We start from the raw sequence: 21,895 nt of genomic DNA, 5'->3' as shown, positions 1-21,895 counted from the left end.
GTTGGCTTGGGTTTAAGCCAGGAGTGGACGTGCTGGGTGGTATGGGAGCCCCATTTCCCTTGCTGCCCGCAGGGGACGGGGACCAAGCTGCGCCCTCTTGCCTCCTTCCAAACAGCCCTCCACACACCTGCCATAAGCGGAGCTGCGGGCCGCCTCCCTCTCTCCTGCTGAAAACCCTTTGCTGGCTTCTTCTCGTCGTAGCCTCCGAGGTAAGTCCAGGCTCCCCAGCGTGGCCCCAGCCCCTCCCTCCCTCTGCCCTCCGCATCACGTTGACGTCCCGCGTCTGGCTCCTGATTCACCTCTGGGCTTTTGCACAAGCCTTCCCTCCTCCTAGAAGGTCTGGAACCATCTTTTCCCTGCCGCCCGGAGGCCAGCAGCGTCGGGACGCTTTCTCCTCTGTGGCCCCCTCCCTCTGCCCACTTTGCAGGGACTGGGCGTCAGTCCCTTCCCCTCCACCCCAGCGCTGTGAGGCCGGGATTGCACCGCACTCCGGTTGGCGCTCAGCCATTATGTCTGGGAGATGTTGCTAAATCTCCCTCCTCGGCATGTCCCCAGGAGACTACGCCGAGCTGTGCATTTGGGTAGGGGTCAAGTTTATTCTTCGAGCCCAGGCGACCTGATGCCCACTCCGCCTCTCCCCCAAGCCCTGCCGCACAAAGAGGCTAGGTGACACCACTGCACTTTCTGTGGGAGGCTTTTACTGAGGGATTGAGGGAGGCTCCCCGGCCAGAGGGCTGAGGGCCTGGAAAGGCACATGCGGTGGTGGCTGTGGTGGGGTCTCCCTCTTGGGTGGGTGCTGGCTTTGCAGAGACAGCTCCCCTGGCTGACCCCTCTTTGGCACTGAGCTGGGCACAGAGGTGCCCTCATGCCCGGCAGCCCCAGCAGTCATCCCCCATTCAGTTGGTCTGCAACCCCCACCCCCCCGGAGGTGGCCGGCAGTGTGGGCTGGTGGGGCACAGGGCCTCTGGGGGCTGGCTCAATGGCTAGGCCACCTGCGGAAGGACCGTGGCCCGGGCCACCTCCGCTGCTGGCAGGGTGCTCATGTTGGCAATCGAGATGGCTACAAACAGGGATCCAATAAATTAGCTTGTAGAAGGAAAGAAGGCTAGGGGCCGAGGAGGACAGGGACCACATTCTTGTCATCGCTTGCTAAGAAATACTGTGCGCTTCCTCCCAAGGGCTCCTGGAAACAACTGGTGGGGAGAAGGGGTTCACACTGGGGGCCCCTTCTGGCTGTGGGCCCCATTCGCCCGTTCCTATGGCAAGAAGGGCATCCCGTGGGATGGGAGCCTCGGTGGGCCATCCGGGGGGACCTCGTGGGGTCTCCGAGGGACTGAAGAGGAGGGAATAAGGGGGACCACGGTGTCAGGAGGGCAGGGCCCCACAAATGCCAGGCTCTGCACAGTCTGGCCGGCAGTGCGAGCTGGGGGTGTCACCTCCACCCCCACCCCCTCCTGGAAGAGAAGAAAGGACCACCCGCCCGGCCCGGGGAAGGGGGCGCAGGGACAGGTGCGTGCTTTCGCTGGCGGCCAGGAGGCCCGGGAGGGAAAGGCATGCGGGGTGGGCCTGTGGCAGGGCTGGCTGGAGGGGTGAGCGGCCGGGTGCTGCTGTTTCCTCCACGTGGTCCCGGGGCTCAGGGAGAGGCGGCACCCTGGAGGACCCCAGAGCCCTGGCCCAGGATCTGGCAGAGCTCCTGGAGGCGCCGCTGCATCTTGGGAATGCCGGCCAGCTGCTGCTCAAGCCGCTGCTTCTCCTCAGTCAGGCTCAGGCGAGCGGCGGAGTCTAGCTTCTCAAACTTCCAGCCACCCTCCCCATCGAACTGCAGCAAGTGCGTGTGGTACTTCCTAGGCCGGGAGAGGGACGGGGGCGGAGGGGCAGAGGCTGTTCGGCAGGAGACACTTGGCACCCTCCTCCCGCCCCACTGCCATGTCCCCGGGGGGTGCCGAATGCAGGCGGGAAGGGAGGGCACCTACCACAGGGAGGGCCGGTGGGTGATGGAGAGCAGCGCGATGCCAGCGTCCTTGGCAGCCTGGAAGATCTTGCCTTCCACATCGATGCTCACGGCGCTGGTGCATTCATCCAGGAGAGCGTACTTGGGCCTGGGGGCAGGGCCCAACGTGCTAGGCTGTGGATCCTCCTTCGCAGAAGCCTTGGCCTGCCCCCCCCCCGCCCCCCGCCCCAGTGCAAACCCCAATTCTGCTTTTTGGGGCCAATCCGAGCCCGGGGTGAGGCCTCCGAATGGTCCCGGGGCACCTGGCTGTCCCACCCAGCGCACTGGGATCACCCAGGCTGCCCTGTCGGCTCTGCCGCTGGCTCGGTGCGGGAGGGAGCCCGAGCGCCGCGGACAGCCCAGCTCACCTGTGGTAGAACATGCGCGCCATCCCGATTCTCTGCTTCTCACCCCCCGACAGCACATCCTTCCAGTCACACACGGCTTCCCAACCTGGGCGGGGCACAAGGGGGTTCTGTCGGATTCAGCAAGGGCTGGGCATCAGCAGGGGCCCAGACCCGGGGGACGTGGGAGGGGCTGGAGAGGCTAGTGAGAGTGGAAGACGGTGGCACGTTTGACTTTGGAGAAGGCTGGCCACTGGGTACGCGTGTCCTGCCTACTTACCTACCTGGAGGTAAGACTTTAATAGCCCAAAAAGACGTGATCAGAATTGTGCAGACGGTCGTGGCACAGCCCCACGGATGACTGCAGCAGCGTCTCCTGGAGGGTCCTCACCCGCGGGGACTGGGTGTTTGTCACTGCCTGTCGCCAGTGCCTTAGCGAGTCTGAGCAGAAGCAACTACCTCCACTCGGTCCTCCCTCGGGACTTGAAGTTTTGTCAGGGCGCACGCCCAGCCACAAGAAAGCCTCTACTCCATACCTTGCCTTGAGGCCGTAGCTTGCCCGGAGGTGAGGGGCGACCGCGTGACTGATTTCTGGCCGACGCGTGTAAGTGCGTTACACGTGTGGCAGCTTCTGGAACTTTCTTTAAAAGACACATGGCATGTGCCCTTGGCCCTCCCTCCCTTCTCCAAGCCACGGCCTGGGATGTTATGTGGTAGCCGGAGCAGCCATCTTGGACCACGAGGTGGCTTCAGTGGCAGAGGCTAACATAGCTGAGCGACCTGAGGGGCCTTTCACAGCGCAGGGCTGCCTCCATCAGTGGTGGCCTGCTTTCCTCAGGACTTTTATGTCACGGTAAGATAAACTTGTGAACGATCTTGCCGACGTTCATTCGGGGAAGGGGGTTCTGCTGCTCACAGCTGAACTCAGTGCTAATAGGTTGTGATGGCAGGCCTCAAGGGCCCAGCGCACTCAGGGGTGCCAGAGAAGACAGGAGGAGGGGTGCACCCCCAGCGCGGGGCCGCTGGAACAGAAAAGGGCTGACCAGCACACAGGGAAGCCGGGGATGAAGCCTGGGGGGACCACAGCCACCAGGGTAGGCCCAGGAGGAGCCGCCCCCCCAAATCCACCACCTCCAGCCCCCTTTGTGACACAGGCGACGACATCTGGGAAGAAGCCTCATGAATCATCTGCTGTGCCCTGAACACCCGCTATGAGTCCTTACAAGACGGGTTTTGTGTCAGGCTGGTGCTAAGGGAGCTGTCCCCTTTTGCAGGGGAAGAGTCTCGAGAGGTGAGGTCGCTGCTTACGGCCAAGCTGTCCCCAAGTGACGAGGCAGGAAGCGCAGCCCAGGCTCTCAAATTTCAGGAAGAAAATTGAGCCCAGCCCCACCTCCCTTTCCTCCAGCAGCTCCGCAGCCCTGGGCTACCAGCTTGTCCCTCCACTCCTGCCGCCTCCTTCCCAGGGGATGGCGCCTCCCAGGCTCAAGACGGAAACGCAAGCGTCCCCTCTGGCTGTGTCCTGCTCCCTGTGCTAGAGGCGCTCTGCACGGACACCCTGGGCACACGTTCCACCCGTGCTCTGTCCTCTCGCTAGACCTGTCACTTCCCTGCCTCGGGCCTGCCAAAGGCTTCCTTCACTGTCAGGGAAAGCCTGGGCTCCCTGCCTGGCCCACAGGAGCCTCCCTGCCCCTGAGCCCGATGGCCTGAACAAGGTGTCCCGGGCCAAAAGTGAGCACCCCCATCGCACGCTTCCCGCTGTGCCTGGCTGCCCTCATGACTTCCGCCCACCAGCTGGGGCATTCCAGGGCGCTAGCACTTTGGACTCTCGGATGCAGGGACTATCTTTATCCCTCAGGGGCGAGAGGGAGGCAGTGGTGGGGGTGGCAGCCGGTCCCCGGGCTGAGTCTTGGGCCAAAGGGCAATTGATAGGTGGCTCACTCCCTGGGGCCGATAGGTGGGACGGGCCACCCCCTCCCTTACCCCCTTCCCGCTGCAGTATGTGGTTCAGGTGCACGATGTCCAGAATGGCCTCCAGGTGCTGCTCCGAATAGCCTTTCCTTCGCATGTCTTCCACAGAGTCTGGGTAGATCACCTGGTCTCGCAAGGAGCCCACGGACATGTAGGGCCTGCGGGGAAGCTTCACGTCCGCTAAGGGCAGGGTTGACCCTGTTCCCCGCCCCCTCCCACCGACGGCCTGTGCCCTAGTGGGTCCTGTCACCCCCTTCCCCCCCCACCAACAGCCTGTGCCCGAGTGGGCTCTGCCCCCACCCCCACCGACGGCCTGTCAAGGGCGCTGGCTGCTGGACTCGGGGCTGACTCGAAGCCCACAGGCCCTTCCACAAACTGATCCGGGCAGTGCTCACACCGTGCCCCCCCCCATGCACGCGCACCACGCGCTGTGCACAGTCCCCCCGCATGCATAAGTGCGTGCTCACACGTCTGGCACGCTCGTGCACGTGCACAGACACACACCCACTCGCGCACAGACACACGGTCCGCCCCCTTCTGTGTGCACACAGTCACATGCGGTGGAGCCGCCCGGCGGGCAGGCGAGGGCGGGGCGGTGGGTGGAGGCGCTGTGGCCCTTGGACTCCGGGGCAGAATGTTGCCGTCCTCTCCCGATGCCCCAAGCTCTGCTGGCTCCTGGGCGGTGGGTCCCACAGGAGGGGGGCGCAGGGGCAGAGCTGGGCGCCGGGCCCCCTTCCCCCTCACCTCTGAGGGATGTAGAACATGCGCTGGGGCGGGGGCTTGTACAGCACGCCGCCGTATGCGGGCCACAGCCCGCCGAGGATCCGGAACAGAGAACTCTTGCCGCAGCCGTTGGGGCCCGTGATGAGCAGGTGCATGCCTTCTTCCACCTGTGGGGGCAGCGGTGCGGCGTGGGGCCCCGGCAGAGGCAGGGCCGCGGGGGCCCTCCCTCCTCTGACCGTGGCCCACACTCAGGGGCTCCCCCAGCCAAGGGCCCGAGGCGTGAGGTCCAGCGCCCAGAGCCCTAACCTGACGCCTGTTTTGGGTCCCGGCCTGTCCCCTAAGCCCCTTTCGTGTTCCGGAGAGCATGGGGCCAGCCTCAGAAAGTCCACGTCGCCCTCTCTGCCATGCCGTCCCGCCTCGCTAGGAGTCCCCATGTGCTCGCTGTCCTAGTAGGGTCGCTGTCCCTCGCTTTCCCGTGAGAGACTGTCCTGAGAAAAGCAGTTTCCTTCGAGTTCTAGGTGGACGGTACAAACTCCCAACTCTGTTCCTCATGCCTGGCCAGTCCTCCTGCTTCCGTGGCCCTCTCACTGTCCCTGCAGGTCCTAGGGTGCTGGGAAGATGCCTCTGTGACCCCCGGCCTCAGTGTCAAGGCCTCAGGCTCCCCAGTCACCGGATTCCATGATGCCTGCTGGTCTTATAGAAATGCCTGCTGCGGGCTGGGGGGGGGGGGTAGCCTGGGGGTGCGTATGCAGGAAAGAGGGGGTCAAATGGCAGGGAGACCACCGTCCTCGGGAGGCAGGGGAGAGTACGGGGCATGAAGCCAGGGCACCCGGGCACAGCTCCCAACCTACAACCCCCCCACCCCCCGCCCGAGGCCACGTTAACTTCCACTCTCTCAGAGCGTGACTGATGGTGGCACCGCTCTCCTGCTGACCCACGTAAGTCCCTAGGTGGCCTGAGTGCGCCGGCGTTGTGGGTTGAGCGGGGTCCCTCCAGATGCACATGTTGGAGTCCTACCCCCAAGACCTCACTCAGAATGTGACCTTATTTGGAAACAGAGTCTTTGCAAATATAATTAATTAAATTTAGATGAGGTCATCCTGGAGTGGGGTGGGCCCCTCATCCCACGTGACTGGTATCCTTATCACACGGGGACATTCGGACGCAGAGACGTGCACACAGGAAGAACACCACGTCAAGATGAAGGCACACACAGTTTGACGTGAAGCCAAGGCCGGGAACACTGCCGATGGCCTGGGATAGACAGACTCTCCCTCACCTACCAGACACCCTGATCTGGACTTCCGGCCTCCAGAATCCACTCCTGTAGTTTGAGCCCCTCACTCTGTGGTCCTCTGTTACACTATAAAGTCTCTCTAGCGGGGCCTGGGCCCATCAATGTGCACCCAGCAGTCCGGCAGGCCCGGCCCAGCCCCCAGCCAGCGCCAGGCTGCCTCTCTGGTCCCCTTCCCCGCCCCTGTCCCACTTCTGCGCCTGGGCGATCACGACTGGGAACCGCTTCCTTCTCTTCCCCAACGTCTCCTAGTCCCGGAGCCCAGCTTCTGCTTAGCCACCCACCCCTGCTCTTCCCCCCGCCTGCCACGGTCACCCCTTCTCGCCTGGCCACGCTCTCTAACCAGCTGCGCCCTGGCTCGCCAGGGCCCCCAGTCTTGGCCTACTTGGCTGTCACTGGGCCTGCCTGGAAATCGTTCGCCTTGGGCAAACCAATCATCGGTGGCTTCCTGCCATGCCGCAAGAGTGACCACAGGCAGGGGCGATGGGGATCACACCACGGTCCTGTGTTGCCTGGGGTGACGAAATGTGCCCGCCTCCAACTGGCTCTCAAGGTCCTCCCGGCAGGCCAAGGAAAGGAGCCCCAGGCACTTGCCTCTTTTCACTTACCCCCGGCCCGGCCACGGCTCCTGCCGAGCCGGCTCTGCGGCCAGGTGCACGAGGCCTCTACGGGACCCGGCCCCGAGGTCCCTTAGCTCTGTGCTCCTGCCACTTCATGGCCTTCTTTCTGCCTGCCCTAGGGGGAGGTCTTCATCATGCAGCCCACCTGTCCCGAGGCTCCTGGGTGAAGCTTCAGGTGACCTCCGTGCCCCACAGGGACGGGACTACCCTTACTGTGGCCCGCACGGGATCTGGGCAGCTAACTGGGGACCTTTGTAATACTTTTGGGGCCCCAGAGTGGGGCCTCCCAGAGGGCAGGGCCCCTCCAATTTACTTCTAGTTCCCAGTGCCCAGCCCAGGGCTTAGGGAATATTGGTTGAACGAATGAAAAAATGAATGAATGAATGAATGAATGAATGAAAGACTCCCTCTCACTTCTCACCCTGACCCCCTGCCCCCACCCCTGCCAACAGGTCTCTCCTTCATCCTATCATTCCCTGACCCTGTCCAAAGCTCTGGCTAGGGACAAGGTGACTGGTGGATGTTGGCCATCAGACAGCCTCTGTAGTGGCTGAGAGCCCTCCCAGCGGGCCAGGCTGAAGTCCGCACACACCTGCACTGGGGGCTTCTCGAAGCAGATGGGGGGACCCCAAGCCCAGGTCACTGGAGCAATCTATTCTACCATAGTTGGACTTGAGCCAGAGTCCCCAAGTCCCAGGCTTCTCAGGGATGGAACCGGGGAGGGTGGCAAGGATGGGGCCAGGAGCCCTCGGGTGACCTTCGGCCACTCCTAGTAGCCGCTAGTCGCTTTGATGAGCTCTGACTCCACTGCGCCAGAGCCAATAGTCAGGGACACGCTGGCCTCTCAACTTGACCTTAGCCTGCCTGCTAAGTACATCCGGGGACTGACAGCATATGCAGGCCGGCAGGCCAGACACCAAGGACTGGGGGCTCATAGATGCAGAAGGCCAGGCCCAGGGTAGCTCAGCCCAGCCCAGCCCAGCCCACACTTCTGGGCCAGGCATCCCCCCACCTGTCCCCCACGTGACTTACCCTGATGTTGAGGCTGGACACCACCACCTCTCCCGTGGGCGTGATGATGGGGATGTTCTCACAAATAATTCCCTGTTCCACATCTACCACTTGGCCTGGAGAGAGAACGCAACGAAGGAATGGAGAGGGCAGTAGCACTCCCTCTGACTTCTGGTGGATTCCATGTGCCCCCCAACCCGCTCACAGCATGCCAGTGTGTGGTCCGGGGCCCCCTTGGGAATATGCTGGGTCTTCCGGAAGTCCACCCCAACCAGTGTCTGGTGCCGAGCTCTGGGCAGGGGAGGGGCGAAGTCAGTTCTGTGGCTTCTGGAACCTGAGGCACGGAGTCTAGCCTTGTTCCATAAAACCCTCTGCTCTTGCTACCATTTTAATGGCGGCTTCAACGCTTGGGCCCCTCTTCCACAGCATCGTGGCCTCTGCTGTAGTCTTGAACTTTCTCTTGCTGCCCACACGGGGGAGCGGTCCCCTCTACTCGGGGACCACGCCCCCCTCTTTTGCAAAGAGAAATAACAGAAATCTCAGCCAGGGCACCGGGAAGGAGCCGGCAAGCAAGGGGTTGGCCAGCGGTTACTGCTCTGGGAAAGAAGGCTGCAGGGGGCCACAGCAGTCCGGGGGAAGTCCCTCCCTGGGGCGCAGCTCGAAGATGCTGCCCTCTGGGTGGGGGGGGGGGGGTGTCTGCGGGGAGGGTGCCCTTACCTCGGATCCGCAGGGGCCCCTCTACACGGACACCAGAGCGCCCCACAGCCCCGGCTCCTGCCTGAGTGCTCTCCAGCTCGCCAGGCCTCTTGAAACGGCAGTGTTGGACATCTTCGAATACCTGGAACATCTCGTGTACTCGGGCCGTGTAGCCAGCCAGCTCTGTCACCTGTGGGGAGGGTGACGCTGGCTCAGACCCTGCCAGCTGGGGGGTGGGGTGGGCGGCACAGCGGAGAGGGGCCCGCGGCTGGGATGGGGGTACCTCCTTGTAGGACGACATGATCCGCTCGATGGCATCCGCGGCAGCGGTGAGGAGGTTGCGGGCAATGGTGAAGGCTTCTGTGCGTTCGCTCACGAGCTCCCCTTCCCGCATCTCCAAGGCGGCCTTCTTCACTGCCTCTGAGTCTATGGAGCACAGTGGGAAGAAGGGAGGGGACAGTGGAGAATCAAAACTGACCCACTAGGGGAAAGACAAGTCTCCCCGGCAGACGGTGTGGGACAGGCGGGTACCCACTCGCCAGAGAATGACCCCTGCTTTGCACCACACACAAAAACTAACTTAAAGTGGAGCGCTGGCCTGCGCGTATGTGCCGAGACTGTAAAACTCTCAGGAGAAAGCAGGCGTTAAGTCTCTGTGACCTGGGATTAGGCCTGGCTCCTTAAATACGACACCAAAAATACAGACAACAAAAGGAAAACAGATAAATGAGCTTCATCAAAATCAAAACCTTTTGGGCACTGAAAAAAAACATAAAAAAAGCGCAGAGACAACCTATAGACTGAGAGAACATATTCACAAATCACGTATCTGATAAGGGTCTCGTATCCAGAATATGTAAAGAACTTTTTCTTTTTTTTAATGTATTTTTTAATGTTGTATTTATTTTTGAGAGAGACAGAGTGTGAGCAGGGGAGGGGCAGAGAGAGAGGGAGACACAGAATCCGAAGCAGGCTCCGGGCTCTGAGCTGTCAGCACAGAGCCCGACGCGGGGCCCGAACCCAAGGACTGTGAGATCATGACCTGAGCCGAAGTCGGATGCTTAACCGACTGAGCCACCCAGGCGCCCCTGCAAAGGACTTTTTAAATTCAAAAACAAAGAGAACCCAGTTAGACAATGGGCAAAAGATCCGAATTGGCATTTCTACTGTATTTCTTTGATCTACAAAAGGCCAATAAGCATGTGAAAAGATGCTCAACGGGATTAGTCACCAGAGAAATAGAAATCAAAAGCACAGCTAAGGGCGCCTGGCTGGCTTCGTCTTGGTTTCGGCTGAAGTCATGATCTCACGGGTTTGTGGGTTCGGGCCCTGCATTGGGCTCCGTGCTGACAGCGTGGGGCCTGCTCGGGATACTCTCTCCTTTCCCCTCTCTCTGCTCCTCCCCCGCTCACGCTGTCTCCGTCTCTCTCAAAAATAAAAAAAAATAAAAAAAAATAAAAAAAAATAAAACCACAGTGAGATACCACTTCACATGCCCTAGGACGGCTAGAATTAGAAAGAAATGATAACAGGTGTTGGTGAGGAAGAGAAAAAAGATGGGCTCACACACCGCTGTGAGGGCTGTAAAATGGCCCGGCCTGGAAGACAGTTCGGCGCTTCCTCAAAAAGTTCAACATAGAGTTACCGGAAAACTCAGCAATCCCATGCCTGGGCATGTATCCAGGAGAAACAAAAGTATCCATTCACACGGAAACCTGTATACAAATGATCGCGGCAACGTTATTCACAATCACCAAAGGGTGCAAACAACCCAAACGTCCATCAGCGGAGGGGTAGGAAAGAAACTGCCGTGTATGTACGTACGTACGTACATATGCATATGAATATTATTCAGTCACGAAAGGCAGTGAGGCACTGACTCATCCCACAATGTGGCTGAACCTCGAAAGTGCTATGCTGAGCGAAAGAGGCCAGACACAAAAGGCCACATGCTGAATGATTCCGTTTATGAGAAATGTCCCCCAGAGGCACATCTACAGGAACAGAAAGAGGTGTAGGTGCCAGGGGCTGGGTGGGGGGAGGGATGGGGAGTCCAGGGTTTCTTTCTGTGGCGATGACAACGTTTTGGACTTAGACAGTGGCGACGGTTGCACCATTTTGCAAATATATTAAAAACCGCTGAATTGTACCCTTTAAAAGGCTGAATTGTACGGTATGTTAATTATATCTCAATAACGGGGGCGAGAAAATGAGCCACGGGGCATTTGGCCTTCTTCTGTGGCACAGTCCCCTCCTTCCCTCGAAACTGCCCTCCTTCCGTGTCCTGCGCTGATGGCAGCAGCCCCTCTCAGGGCCACACCTACACACGCCCAGAGCTGTGTACCCCGGGGCCTCTCCAACATGAGCGTCCCTTTTGGACCTCCATCACCACCCCCCATCTCTCCCTCATCTCTCCCCACGAGGCTGCATTCTTTGGCCTCCGTGAGCGTGGCCATCCTTGATGCCGCTGTTTCTCCCCAGGAGCCCGTTTCTGTCTTGACTTGCTTGTCTGTTTCAGTCTAGAGCCCACGGTTGTGCACTTTGGTCCTCTCCTGTCAGTGGACTTGACTCCCTTGATCCTTAGAGCTCTCAGGGGGGCAGGGCTTTTACACAAGGAATGCTCTGGAAATGGTGATGGGGAGCAAGGGGGGAGGCCGAGTCCGAGGGTCCCGGGGTGTGGGAGAGTGAACAGTGCCCGCTGGGGGTATCCAGGGGAAGCAGAGGCTCCCGGGCTGAAGTGGTGGGAAGGAAGATTCTGTAAAGAGCCCGGGGACTCCAGGGTTATGATGGGCGGGGGTGGGGTGGGAAGGGGCGGGAGGCGGGTTCAGGGCAGACGGCCTCCAGAACAGCACATGGTGAAAAATGGATGGGACGGATGGCCTGAGAGCCTTGCGTTGCCTTTTCTTGGGCCTGGCCCAGGAATCCAGGGGACGGGACTGTTAATCCTGATAGCGTATGGTCCCGGGCCTAACTTCCCATCGTGCCCGGGGGGACATAGCCCCCAACAGGCAGGGGGGCCATAAGCCTTCCTCCTCACAGGTCCCAAGAGCTGGGCAGTGACTGCACACACAGGGAAATGGTGTGCAGCTGCCAGGGGCATCCTGGCAATAGCTGGCACCTCCTTGGAGGCAGAACTAACCGACCTCTCCATAGGTTACTGCAGAGACTCAGGCAGCTAAGACCAGGGCCCCGGAGCGGAACACAGGCTGCTGTTCACAGCAAGGCCACTCCTCCTCTGGGCCCTCCAGGCTTGCAGCTCCAGGCCAGAAGGGCAAAGGTATCCAAATTTTCCCCACTTGACAATTGGGAAGTATCTGTCTCCTCCCATTGGTCCCCAGTGCTCTCAGCCTCCTCGAAGCACCTAGAGCCCTCACTTAGCCACCGGGGACTGGGGACGCAGCGAGGACAAAACGGACAAAAACCCCTGCCCCCACTGAGCACACAGCCTAAAGTGGCAGAGTGACAATAAAGCAAATAGAGAAGTAGAGTAGACAGGGTGTTCAGTGTCAGGACAGCAGTGAGGCGGGGAAGGGGAAGAGGACGGTGGGGGGGTGGGTGCTGTCATCAGAGGGAAGCACATTAGAGCAGTCACCTGCAAAGGCCCTGAGGCACAAGCATTGCTTCAGAGGAATAACAAGGGGGCTGTGAGTCAGAAGTAGAGGGAACAGGGGGGCAGGAGTATTTTGTTTTCACAGGTGCCGCGAGGCCAGGGACAAGAGCTCACTCTTCTTTGAATTGCTCACAAAGCCTAGTGTAGCAGGGGCTCCAAAAAGTCCTAGGCTTTCACAGGAGGGAGAAGCCTCGGGACCAGACAGGCCCCACGGCCAGCTATAGAGGAAAGTAGCTGCAGGCGCTTCTTCACGGAAACCACAGGTCACCTCGTGGGCGGGTCCCCGTGCTCCAGGCCAGGGGTGCTGACCGGGTCTGGCACCTGTGTCTAAATCAAGGCCGCCCTTTCCGTATGGCCTTTGCGGCAGAAAGCAGTAACCCCCCTCCAATAGATCCTTCCTCTTGGGGGTTACCCAGAGGGGGACAGACAGTGGAGGGTTTAGAAGCCCCAAGGCAGAGACACAAATAGGGAGAGAATCAGAGAGGCTTCTGGTTCTGAAACAAGTCAGCCTCTCTCTCTCTCTTTAAAAAATTTTTAAAGTTTATTTTACTTATTTTGAGAGAGAACGCAAGCGCGCACAGGAGGGGCAGAGAGGGAGAGAGAGAGAATCTCAAGCAGGCTCCACACTGTCAGCTCGGAGCCTGATGTGGGCCTTGAACTCATGAACCTCAAGATCGTGACCTGAGCTCAAATGAAGAGCCAGTCACTTAACCGACTGAGCCACCCAGGCTCCCCTCCCTCTCTTTACACATAACTGAAAATTCTCTTACTATGGAACTGCACAACACATGACACCTTTTACGTTCAGAAATTTTAAAATGTATTTTATTTCTTTTTTTGAGCGAGAGAGAAAACGCAAGTGGGGGGAGGGGCAGAGGGAGAGGGAGAGAGAATCTCAAGCAGGCTCTGCACCCAGTGCAGAGCCCACTGTCAGATCGTGACCTCAGCCAAAATCAAGAGTTGGACACTTGACCGACTAAGCCACCCCGGCACCCACATTTTATTTATTTTTTTAAGTAAGTTCTACTCACACCCAACGTGGGGCTCCAATACACAACCCCAAAATCAAGAGTCGCATACGCCACCGAGTGAGCCAGCCAGGTGCTCCAAAATACGACACCTTTTATTTACATTAAAAAAAAGCTTTATTTTAAGTAGGCTCCATGCCCATTGTGGGGCTTGAACTCATGACCCTGAGATCGAGAGTTGCATGCTCTACCGACTGAGCCAGTCAGGCACCCCAAAGTAGAACTATTTCATTCATTCATTCATTTTTGAGAGAGAGAGAGTGAGAGCGAGTGTGAGCAGGGGAGAAGGGCAGAGAGAGAGAGAGAATCCCAAGCCAGCCCCATGCTCAGCATGGAGCCCAACGTGGGGCTCGATCCCATGACCCCGGGATCATGACCTGAGCTGAAATCAAGAGTTGGACACTCGGGGCGCCTGGGTGGCTCGGTCGGTTGGGTGTCCGACTTCGGCTCAGGTCACGATCTCGCGGTTTGTGAGTTCGAGCCCCTCGTCGGGCTCTGTGCTGACAGCTCGGAGCCTGGAGCCTGCTTCCGATTCTGTGTGTGTGTGTCTCTCTCTGCCCCTCCCCTGTTCACGCTCTGTCTCTCAATAATAAATAAATTAAAAAAAAAAAAAAAGAGTCGGATGCTCAACCGACTGAACCACTTAGGAGCCCCAGCATTACACCTTTTAAAGCAGAGCTGTGCTCCAAGGAAAACAAGAGAAATTCCCAGGAGCACAAAGAGGGGCCAGCAGCCAGGTACTCCTGTGAAATCTCCAGAGATGGGAGAAGACAGGGAAGCTTCTTCTGTGCAGCTGGGGCTCTAGATGCACCGAACAAAAGGTCTCTTCTAAGAATCTGTAATTGTGTGTGTGCAGTTCAAATTAATACTGCCTCCAAGTTCAGAAACCCCTCCTCCCCGAGCTGAGAAGCTAACGTGAAATGGCCTCCAAATGGTCAATTAGCCAGGTGTGCAGGCCCAAACAAAAGCACACACACACTGCACTGGACAACTACCCCTCCAGTGAGACCACTCGGGGTTCCCACGGAAGTCTGGTTGCAAAGCCCACGGGAAAACAATACACCACGAGTTAGAGCCCCAAGAATTCAGATAATCAAATAGTTGGATAGAGACCGTGGAGCGTAAAAGGAGCAGTCCAAAAGACGAGAAAATCGGACACTTCTAGAAACGGTTTCGAATTCATATTTGAAAAGAAAAAGTTCAGCACGCCTGGGTGGCTCAGTCGGTTTCTTGATTTCACCTTGGGTAATGATCCCAGGGTCGTGGGATCGAGCCCCGTGTTGGGCTCCATGCTGAACATGGAGCCTCTTTTAAGATTCTCTCTCTCCCTCTCTCTCTCTCACTCGGGCTGCCTGGGTGACTCAGTTGGTTGAGCGTCCGACTTCGGCTCAGGTCATGATCTCACAGTTCGTGGGTTCGAGCCCCGCGTCGGGCTCTGGGCTGACGGCTCAGAGCCTGGAACCTGCTTCGGATTCTGTGTCTCCCTCTCTCTCTGCCCCTCCCCCACTCATCCTCTGTCTCTGTCTCCAAAATGGATATAAACATTTAAAAAAATTTAAAAAAAGATTCTGTCTCTTTCTGCCCATCTCTGCCTGCCTATGTGTACTCTCTCTCTCTCTCTAAAAGAAAGAAAGGAAGAAGGAAAGAAGAAAAAAAGGAAAATTTCTGTTTTCAAATTTCTGTGTGAAAGAGAATCAAATAGAACTTATACAAATAGTCACTCAGGGGCGCCTGGGTGGTTCAGTCGGTTAAGCATTCAGCTCAGGTCATGATCTCGTGTTTCGTGAGAAGCAGTGCAAAGCCTGCTTGGGATTCTCTTTTCTCCCTCTCGCTCTCTGTCTCTTTCTCTGCTCCTCCTGTGTGTGCTCTCTCTCTCTCTCTCTCTCTCTCTCTCTCTCTCTCTCAAAATCAATAAATAAACTTAAAAAATTATTTAAAAAAAAGAAAGTCATTGAAATTAAAAAAAACTTCAAATCAGCGCTCACTTCGGCAACACATATACTAAAAAAACTTCAACTCAGACGCAGCTGAAAAGCGAAGTGATGGGTGAGTGAGCACAGAGGTCAGAGGAAATCTTCCAGATTCAGCACAGTGCTAGGTGGGGGAGAGCAAAGGTCTGCATGTCTAGCAGAAGTTCCAGAAGGAAAGAGTAAAAGAACGAGACCAGGCAACATATGGAAAGATAACAACTGAGAATTTTCCAGAATGATCAAAAAATGGGAACATACAAAGGCCATACAAGTATGGAGAAACAGAAACCTACAGGTAAACACTTCGTAGGGAACCTGGAAGATGGCAAAGAAGGAAGTTTCCAAGTAACCCGAGAGACAATGCAGGCTTCTAGGGGCGGTTAAGCTGATAGATTTTCCATTGGAGAAAATGGAAGATTCTCAAGGGGCTGAGAGAAAATGACAGTCCGCCTTGACTCCCACACCCAACCAAACTTTGGGGGAAAGAAACAACAAAATAATCTCAAAGCTCCCATGATGAAAGCCTTGCAGAAAGAACTTTTAGAAGACATAGAAATCGGTAAACAGGGATGAATTTAAATCCACATCGACCCGATAAAGCAATAGCCGAGCATAAAAACAAGAGGAAAGCAAACTTGACACAGGGCTACCTCAAACATCAGTGCGGCTGGTCCCTCCCTGAGTTAGAATGTTCTAAAGGCTGGGGGCGGGGAGGGGCTACTCTTCTCCCGTGCGCGGTAACCACGAAAAGACTGGCAGTTAGAGGAACAAAGTGGGAATCCTGATGATCCCGTAGTTAAGGTGAAAAGCAAGGAGGCCTTCCTGTCCCCCACCCCCACCCCAGACCACAGGGCAGAGGTCTACACCCACTGCTGCAACCTACAAGAGTTGTTGTAGGCACGGGAAACCCAAGGCCCGAGCGCTGAGGTGGCCCACAGAAAGCCGCTCTACTTGCAGGCTGCAGTGAGCCGAAGACAGGGCCAGGTGGGCAAGGGTGCACGGGCCTGAGAAAGGGACATGCGTTGTCCCTGACTCACAGTCCCCGGGCTCAGCTGAGTGCTACCCAGGAGCGTGAAATGCCGGGAAGCGGAGACACATGCAGAGCAGAAGGCAGCCAGGAGCCGTGGGACCTTGGTTGCCATCGAGGATGCCGGGTGGGCCTCACGGCCCTAGCAGAAGGGGCAGGTGGGTCGGCTGAGCTCTTGGTCCTTCCAAGCCTAGCACTCAGTGATCCAGGAGGACAGGACAGGGTCCCTGCCTCCCCCCCGCCCCCCAGAGCTGGCTCCTACCTGACTCGGAGTAGCCGGTGGCAGTGATGATGGGGACGGCCACCATGAGTAAGCCGGAGGCGCTCCACACGTACTTCATGAGGAACTGTTCCAGCATGATGTACCAAAGGCGTTCCAGCAGGATGAGGTTAATCTGCGAAGCAAGGTCCTGGTAGGAGTGCCGCAACAGGGCTAGCTCCACCTGTGGGGGAGGGGCGACAGAGAGACAGACACAGAGAGAGAGAGAGAGAGAGAGAGAGAGAGAGAGAGGCCTTCCCGTGACCACCGTGGGGGGCAACAAGTCTCCCAGCACTGCTCATACATGCCCTGCCATTTGATGGCCATGACAAGGTCAGGGGCTGGGGGTTACAACTGGGCCACGTTTATAGGGGACAGTTTTCAAACTTTGGGACTGCTTGACGTCATAGTACGGGGGTACAGTGGCAAGGAAGAGAAGGGACTTGCCGCCCCCACCTTCGGAGGCCCATTCTTTCCACCCGTCTAGTTGGGACACTTACCGTGCCCCTCTCTTTGCCCTGCGCGGCTTTGGGACACCTTTGGGCAACTGCTGGCGAGTGCCACCCTGAACTAAGCAAAGGGCAGCACAGGAAAGTAAAAGGCAGTACTTGGTGTTGAGGAACTTGCTTAGAGAGCGTCTACCTACTGAGGCCCCGCCTCCCCGACCTGCCTGAGGTTCTTCTGGACAAGGGCCCTCTGCTGTGTCCTCCTACAGAAACCAGGGCGGTGGGCTCCCAAGCCAGCCCTGCCCTGCCCTCCCCGTTCCTGCACTGGCCACCACCGGCTACCTCAAGACGGGGACCGCTGGGGAAAGGGGACCGTGCAGGGTCTGGAGAAGAGAGCAGGAGAGGGAAGGAAGGGGGAACCAGGGGTGTCAGGAACCGGTCACAGCAAGGTGGCCATTAGGTTGCAGATTCCTTGGCTCAGTACAGGGGTGTGTGCCGCAGCCCTGCCCTCCCACCCCGGCTGACCACAGCTGCCCAGCCTGGCACCATTTCCTTTGCCAGGTGCTTCACACCCGACTCTCCACTTGATAATCATCGCGTGCTGTCGAACGTGTATTCTCACGTCCGTTGTACCGTAGGATGCCCCAGCCCAAAGTGGCAAAGTGATGTGCGTGAGCTCGCGCAGCTTGGAGGGAGCAAAAGGTGGGGAATTTGGACCATGCTGGCAGAGCCGTTAAAAGAGAACCAGATTCTCATAAATGATGCTTTGACTTACTAAGGGGTTTACCTTGTTGTCAAGCCAGCAAGAGTCTGTGCACGCGTGTGCGTGCGTGCGTGCGTGTACAGGCTCCCACCTCCTGAGTGAAATCTAGATCGGCCTCCTCAATGAAATCCCAAAGAGAGCAGAATACTGTGATGTCTGCCCTCCAGCCGGCCAGTCACCTGTGCCCCAGCCTGGGCCAGCATCCCTAGGGGCATCAGCAGCTGAGACTGGGGTGAGCCACATGCCCGCACAGCAAAGGCAACCAACCCACCCGTGAGGGCTCGTCACCCCACACTGCTGTCCAGCCTAAAGACGTAAGCTGTGGACACACGCTGGGGCTCTCCTGCCCCCACCATCCACGTCTGCCACATCGCTTGGCTTTGCATCCAGCCCAATCCTGGTTCCTGAAGGGAGCACCCTGGTGATCCAGGCTCGTGCTGGGAGCTGGCAGGCGTGCCAGCCGGGGCCGACAATGTAGCTGCGGGTAACGTGCCAAGCGCCTTATCCAAGGCCGTGGCTGCCTGCCAAGGCCCTGCGGCCCAGCGTGCGGGAGAGATGGGTTGTGGCTGCAGACCAGGCATTTTCTCTTAATCTGGAGCCCGGCCTACACCCGGGCTGCCCCCTCTGCAGAGTTCAGGGACAAACCCTTTTTTTTTTTTTTTTTTTTTTTTTTTTTTAAATCACAGCCTCCGCCCCACATGCAGCCAATGAGACAAGCCCCAGGGACAAGAGCCCACCTCACTTAGGAAGGACACACAGGCCTTCAGGAGGTGGATACCATTGTGCCCCTCCCTGGAGAAGCCCTCGGGAACTGAAACCAGAGTAGCAGAGAGCAGGGCCGGAGGCAGCTGCAGCCCCAGGCACGAGGAAGGGGAGGGGCCGAGGCGAGATAAAGGGAGCATTGGCCCCGAGTAACCTTTCCCAGCGCTGGGCTCCCGGCAGGCCTGGGACCCAGGCGGAAGGGCGGCCATGCGGGGGGGGGGGGGGGGGGCAGGGTGGCCGCCGGGCGGGCAGGAAGTGCGTCCCGCCGCGGTGGCGGCCTGGGCCGGGCATCCCTGGCCTGGGGCCTGGGGAGGCAGCCGAGCAGGTAGCAGGGGCCAGCCTGGGGGCTAAGGCGGGGGAAGCTTTGACCCCGAGTGCCCAGCGCTGCCACCGCGCTGGGTGCTGCTCGTTAACCCCCGCTTGGGCTGAGTCATGCCCATAATGCCAGCCTGCCTGGCCCACCAGCTTGGCCAGATGCCGGCCTTCAAAGGGCCCGGGGCGGGGGGGGGGGGGGCGGCCCAGGAGGGGCCAGGCAGCAGGCCGAGTCCCACAGTCCCTGCTGGCGGAGGGTCGGGAGCCTCCTCCTGGCTGGCTGTAGGAGTGGAGCAAGCAGGGAGCTCTACCATCTGAAACCGCTAGGATCCACAGCTCCTAGCCCAGGCCAACCACACCGAGGAGAGGAAGCAGAAGTGGCCTGGAGCATGTGGGCAGCCCCGGCCCAGCCTTCCTGCTTCTCCATTTCCGTGCCTAAGCCTGGGCCGTCCAAGGCCCTGTCATCCCCAGTCTTCGTCTTCTATGACCTACCCATACCTCTGGCATGAGCCCCAGCCAGACCCGAGCTTTCCACGCTGTCCATGGCTGCCTGCCCCCTAGCCTCCCAGCTGTGAGCTTTCCTCTGTGCCCAGCACCCCAACCTGCCCCACCTCGTGGCCCCCATAGAAGGCGATCTCCTCTGAGTTGGCCACCACTCGAGAGTGCATGTAGCGCAGCTCTCCCTTCCGCCGTGCCTCCTCTGCCACCAGCTCGCCAAACTTAGGTGAGAAAGCTCGCAGCACGTTGGCTGTGAGGAACAGGACAAGGCCGGCGATGGCCGAGGGCCAGGCCGTGCCGGCCCCACGGGAGCGGGCCGCTCGAACCAGAGTGTAGGCCGTCACGGCGACGTCCAGGAGTGGCTTGGTGAGGTTGGAGTAGAGGTGGGCCACCGAAGCGGCAAAGGCCACCACGTCCTCCGTCAAGGACTGGTCAGGGTTGCGAAGGCGCCCGTCCATATTGCTGACTCTGTAGTAAGTCTGCTGGGAGAAGTAGAGGCTGTAGGCATGGGCCACTAGACGGCTGCGGAAAGACAGGGCCAGCTGGCCCTCGAGGTACCGGATGGCACTGTTGATGAAGGTGGCAGGGAGAGCGATGAGGAGCCACTGTAGGAGCTGCCAGCTGAAGGCCCGCGGGTCCTTGCGCACGATGCAGCGGGCCAGCCGGCCGTCCAGGCGGGCCACATACACGGACAGGAAAGTCCGGCTCACCAGGGAGGCCGAATGCAGCGCCAGCAGCCCCGTTTCCCGGCACAGGGTCCTGGGGAAGAGCAGCCGCAGGAGCCCCAAGAGCCGCCGCAAGAACACCCTGTTCACGCTGGCCTTGGCTGCCGTGGCCCCAGAGACGTCCTGCGTGGACTCCCCTGCCGGTACCTGAGGGCCCCTGCTTGCAGCTAGGTACTGCCGCACCAGGGGGTAGATTTTGTGGGCTCCATAGGCGGTGAGGGCCAGGACCAGAGCTGTGCGCTTCAGCGTGGTCACCCGAGAGGGCCTGGGCGTGGAGAGTACCGGCATGTCACCTGGGCTGGATGCACGGGGCTGGGACTGGTGCCTGAGGCAGAAGTCGAGGCAGGTGGCCGGAAGGGTTGTTGCTCTGACCCCGGGCTCCTGGTCTAGGCCACTGGAAACCTTGCAGTGGTCCCTGAAACTGTCGCGTTAGACCACCGGGGCGGTGCTGGGGCCCCTGGTGCGGTGGGCTCAGGGCCCTCCAGGGTAGCGGCCTCTTCAGGCAGCCAAGGTGGAGAAACTTGTCAGGCCCCTAGCCCCTGGGGTCAGAGCCTCGGGGGGCGGGGAGGCGTCCCGGCAGAGAGGGCGTCTCTTCCTCTACACCTCCTCCTCTACCTCCACTCCTGGTGGCTCCCCTCCCCGGGGCACTAGGCGCGTCCGTCCGCTCCGCAGCCCGGCTGAAGCCGACAGTGACTCCGCCACCCGCCCAGAATCCCCACCCACCCTACCCCTCCCCAGGGGCGAGTCGAGGGAAGGGGAGGAGGCGGAGGAGGGGCGGAAGGCGGAGCCCGGGCGCAGCGAGCCCCACCCCGTTCTCGCCCCACGGCTGGGCCCCGCCCCTTCCCCGGACCAGTGAGACGTGGGAGGACCGCGCGGGCCAGAGAAGCGGCCCCTGGCTTTCCCGCCAAGGCCCCGCCCCTCCTCCCGGCGCGCTCTCGAGGCGCCACCGCCCACCCTCGAGGCGCCCCTTCTCTTCCAGTCCTGGGCGTCGGAGCCACGGCTCGGGGGCGGGGCGAAAACCGGCCGTGGGCGGAGTCGCCGGGGCCTGGGTGCGGTCGGGAGCGGGGCGGGACGCGGCGGGTGCTTCCGGTTTCCGGCCGCGGGGGAAGGGGCGGGGCCAGGGCTGCGGTGGGAGCGTTCGGTGACGGCGGCGGGGCGTGTGCGTCGGCCGTGGGAAGCTCGGTGAGCGTGGGCTTCCGGGCCTTCGACGAGGGGCAGCGGCGGGTAGTGCGGAGGGGCCGCGGGGCGTGGGGCCGACGGCCGAGCCGGGAGTGCGGGGACGGGGCTGGGGAGGGAAGTCGGGGCGGCGGCTGCAGTTGGGCTCCGGGGGCTTGAGGGCCGCCGCGGGGGGGAGGGGCGGTGGCGAAGCCCCTGGGGAGGGGCCGCCGGGGTGGGGCCTGTGGGGGGCGTGGCGGGCTAGGGCCGCGTCGCGGGGGGTCGCGTGCGTGGCGCGCGGAGGAGGGCGGGTCTCGAGCCGCGTGGGGGCTGGGGCTGACCAGGGCTGAGGAGAGGGGCTCTTCCGGTTTCCGAAAAGACCGCTTTTTCTAGAACTTTCTTTGGACGGGGCCACGAGGCGCTTAGTCGGGATCTGCGTTTGTTTTTGGCCCTGACTCCCGCCCGGTAGGAGTCGCTCTTCGGGGCTCTCTGAGGCACCTCGAGTTCTCCCACCTCGTGGGAGGCAGATGCGGCGTCGGAAGGCCATTTTTAGCCCCTGCTCGCGCCCCGGAGGGAGGCTGCAGGTTCTCTTTCGGCCCTGTTTGGGAAGGCTCAGAGGCTAGGCAGGGAAGGGTCTTCCGGTTTCCCTGGGGGGCGGGGACGCCGCGGCTCTGGGGAAAAGTGCGTTATCGAG

At 59.8% G+C, this 21,895-nt stretch overlaps 2 protein-coding genes across 5 annotated transcripts in view; one reads left to right on the top strand and one right to left on the bottom strand.

The window, feature by feature from the left end:
- Positions 1–676: 676 nt before the first annotated feature.
- On the bottom strand, positions 677–20,738 carry ABCD1 (ATP binding cassette subfamily D member 1). Its single transcript, XM_042974400.1, has 10 exons — positions 19,435–20,738; positions 16,544–16,724; positions 8,930–9,072; positions 8,668–8,836; positions 7,972–8,066; positions 5,047–5,192; positions 4,315–4,460; positions 2,359–2,443; positions 1,974–2,099; positions 677–1,844 (listed from the first exon to the last, which is right to left on the bottom strand). The coding sequence occupies exons 1-10, from the start codon at positions 20,332–20,334 to the stop codon at positions 1,634–1,636; spliced, it is 2,202 nt and encodes a 733-aa protein (XP_042830334.1). The 5' UTR covers positions 20,335–20,738; the 3' UTR covers positions 677–1,633.
- A 406-nt stretch (positions 20,739–21,144) lies between these two features.
- Positions 21,145–21,895, top strand: part of BCAP31 (B cell receptor associated protein 31) — a 29,600-nt gene continuing 28,849 nt past the window's right edge. The window contains exon 1 of one of the 4 annotated variants that reach the window (XM_042974359.1): positions 21,145–21,228. The gene's annotated coding sequence lies outside the window, so the exon portion shown is untranslated. The other 3 variants (XM_042974360.1, XM_042974358.1, XM_042974361.1) reach the window with 3 other exon arrangements.

The sequence above is a fragment of the Panthera tigris genome, chromosome X (genome assembly GCF_018350195.1).
Source record: "Panthera tigris isolate Pti1 chromosome X, P.tigris_Pti1_mat1.1, whole genome shotgun sequence".
NCBI classification, from domain to species: domain Eukaryota; kingdom Metazoa; phylum Chordata; class Mammalia; order Carnivora; family Felidae; genus Panthera; species Panthera tigris.
This window is presented reverse-complemented; position numbering and strand designations above follow the sequence as displayed.

What these genes read in the sequence shown, in the direction of transcription:
- ABCD1 (XM_042974400.1), bottom strand. Translation starts at nt 20,334, where the DNA reads ATGCCGGTACTCTCCACGCCCAGGCCCTCTCGGGTGACCACGCTGAAG. An exon ending in TGTCCAGCCTCAACATCAGG is followed by an intron (nt 5,193 to 7,971) that starts GTAAGTCACGTG and finishes CTGCCCCCACAG; the next exon opens with GTGGAAGAAGGCATGCACCT. An exon ending in ACCCACCGGCCCTCCCTGTG is followed by an intron (nt 1,845 to 1,973) that starts GTAGGTGCCCTC and finishes CTCCCGGCCTAG; the next exon opens with GAAGTACCACACGCACTTGC.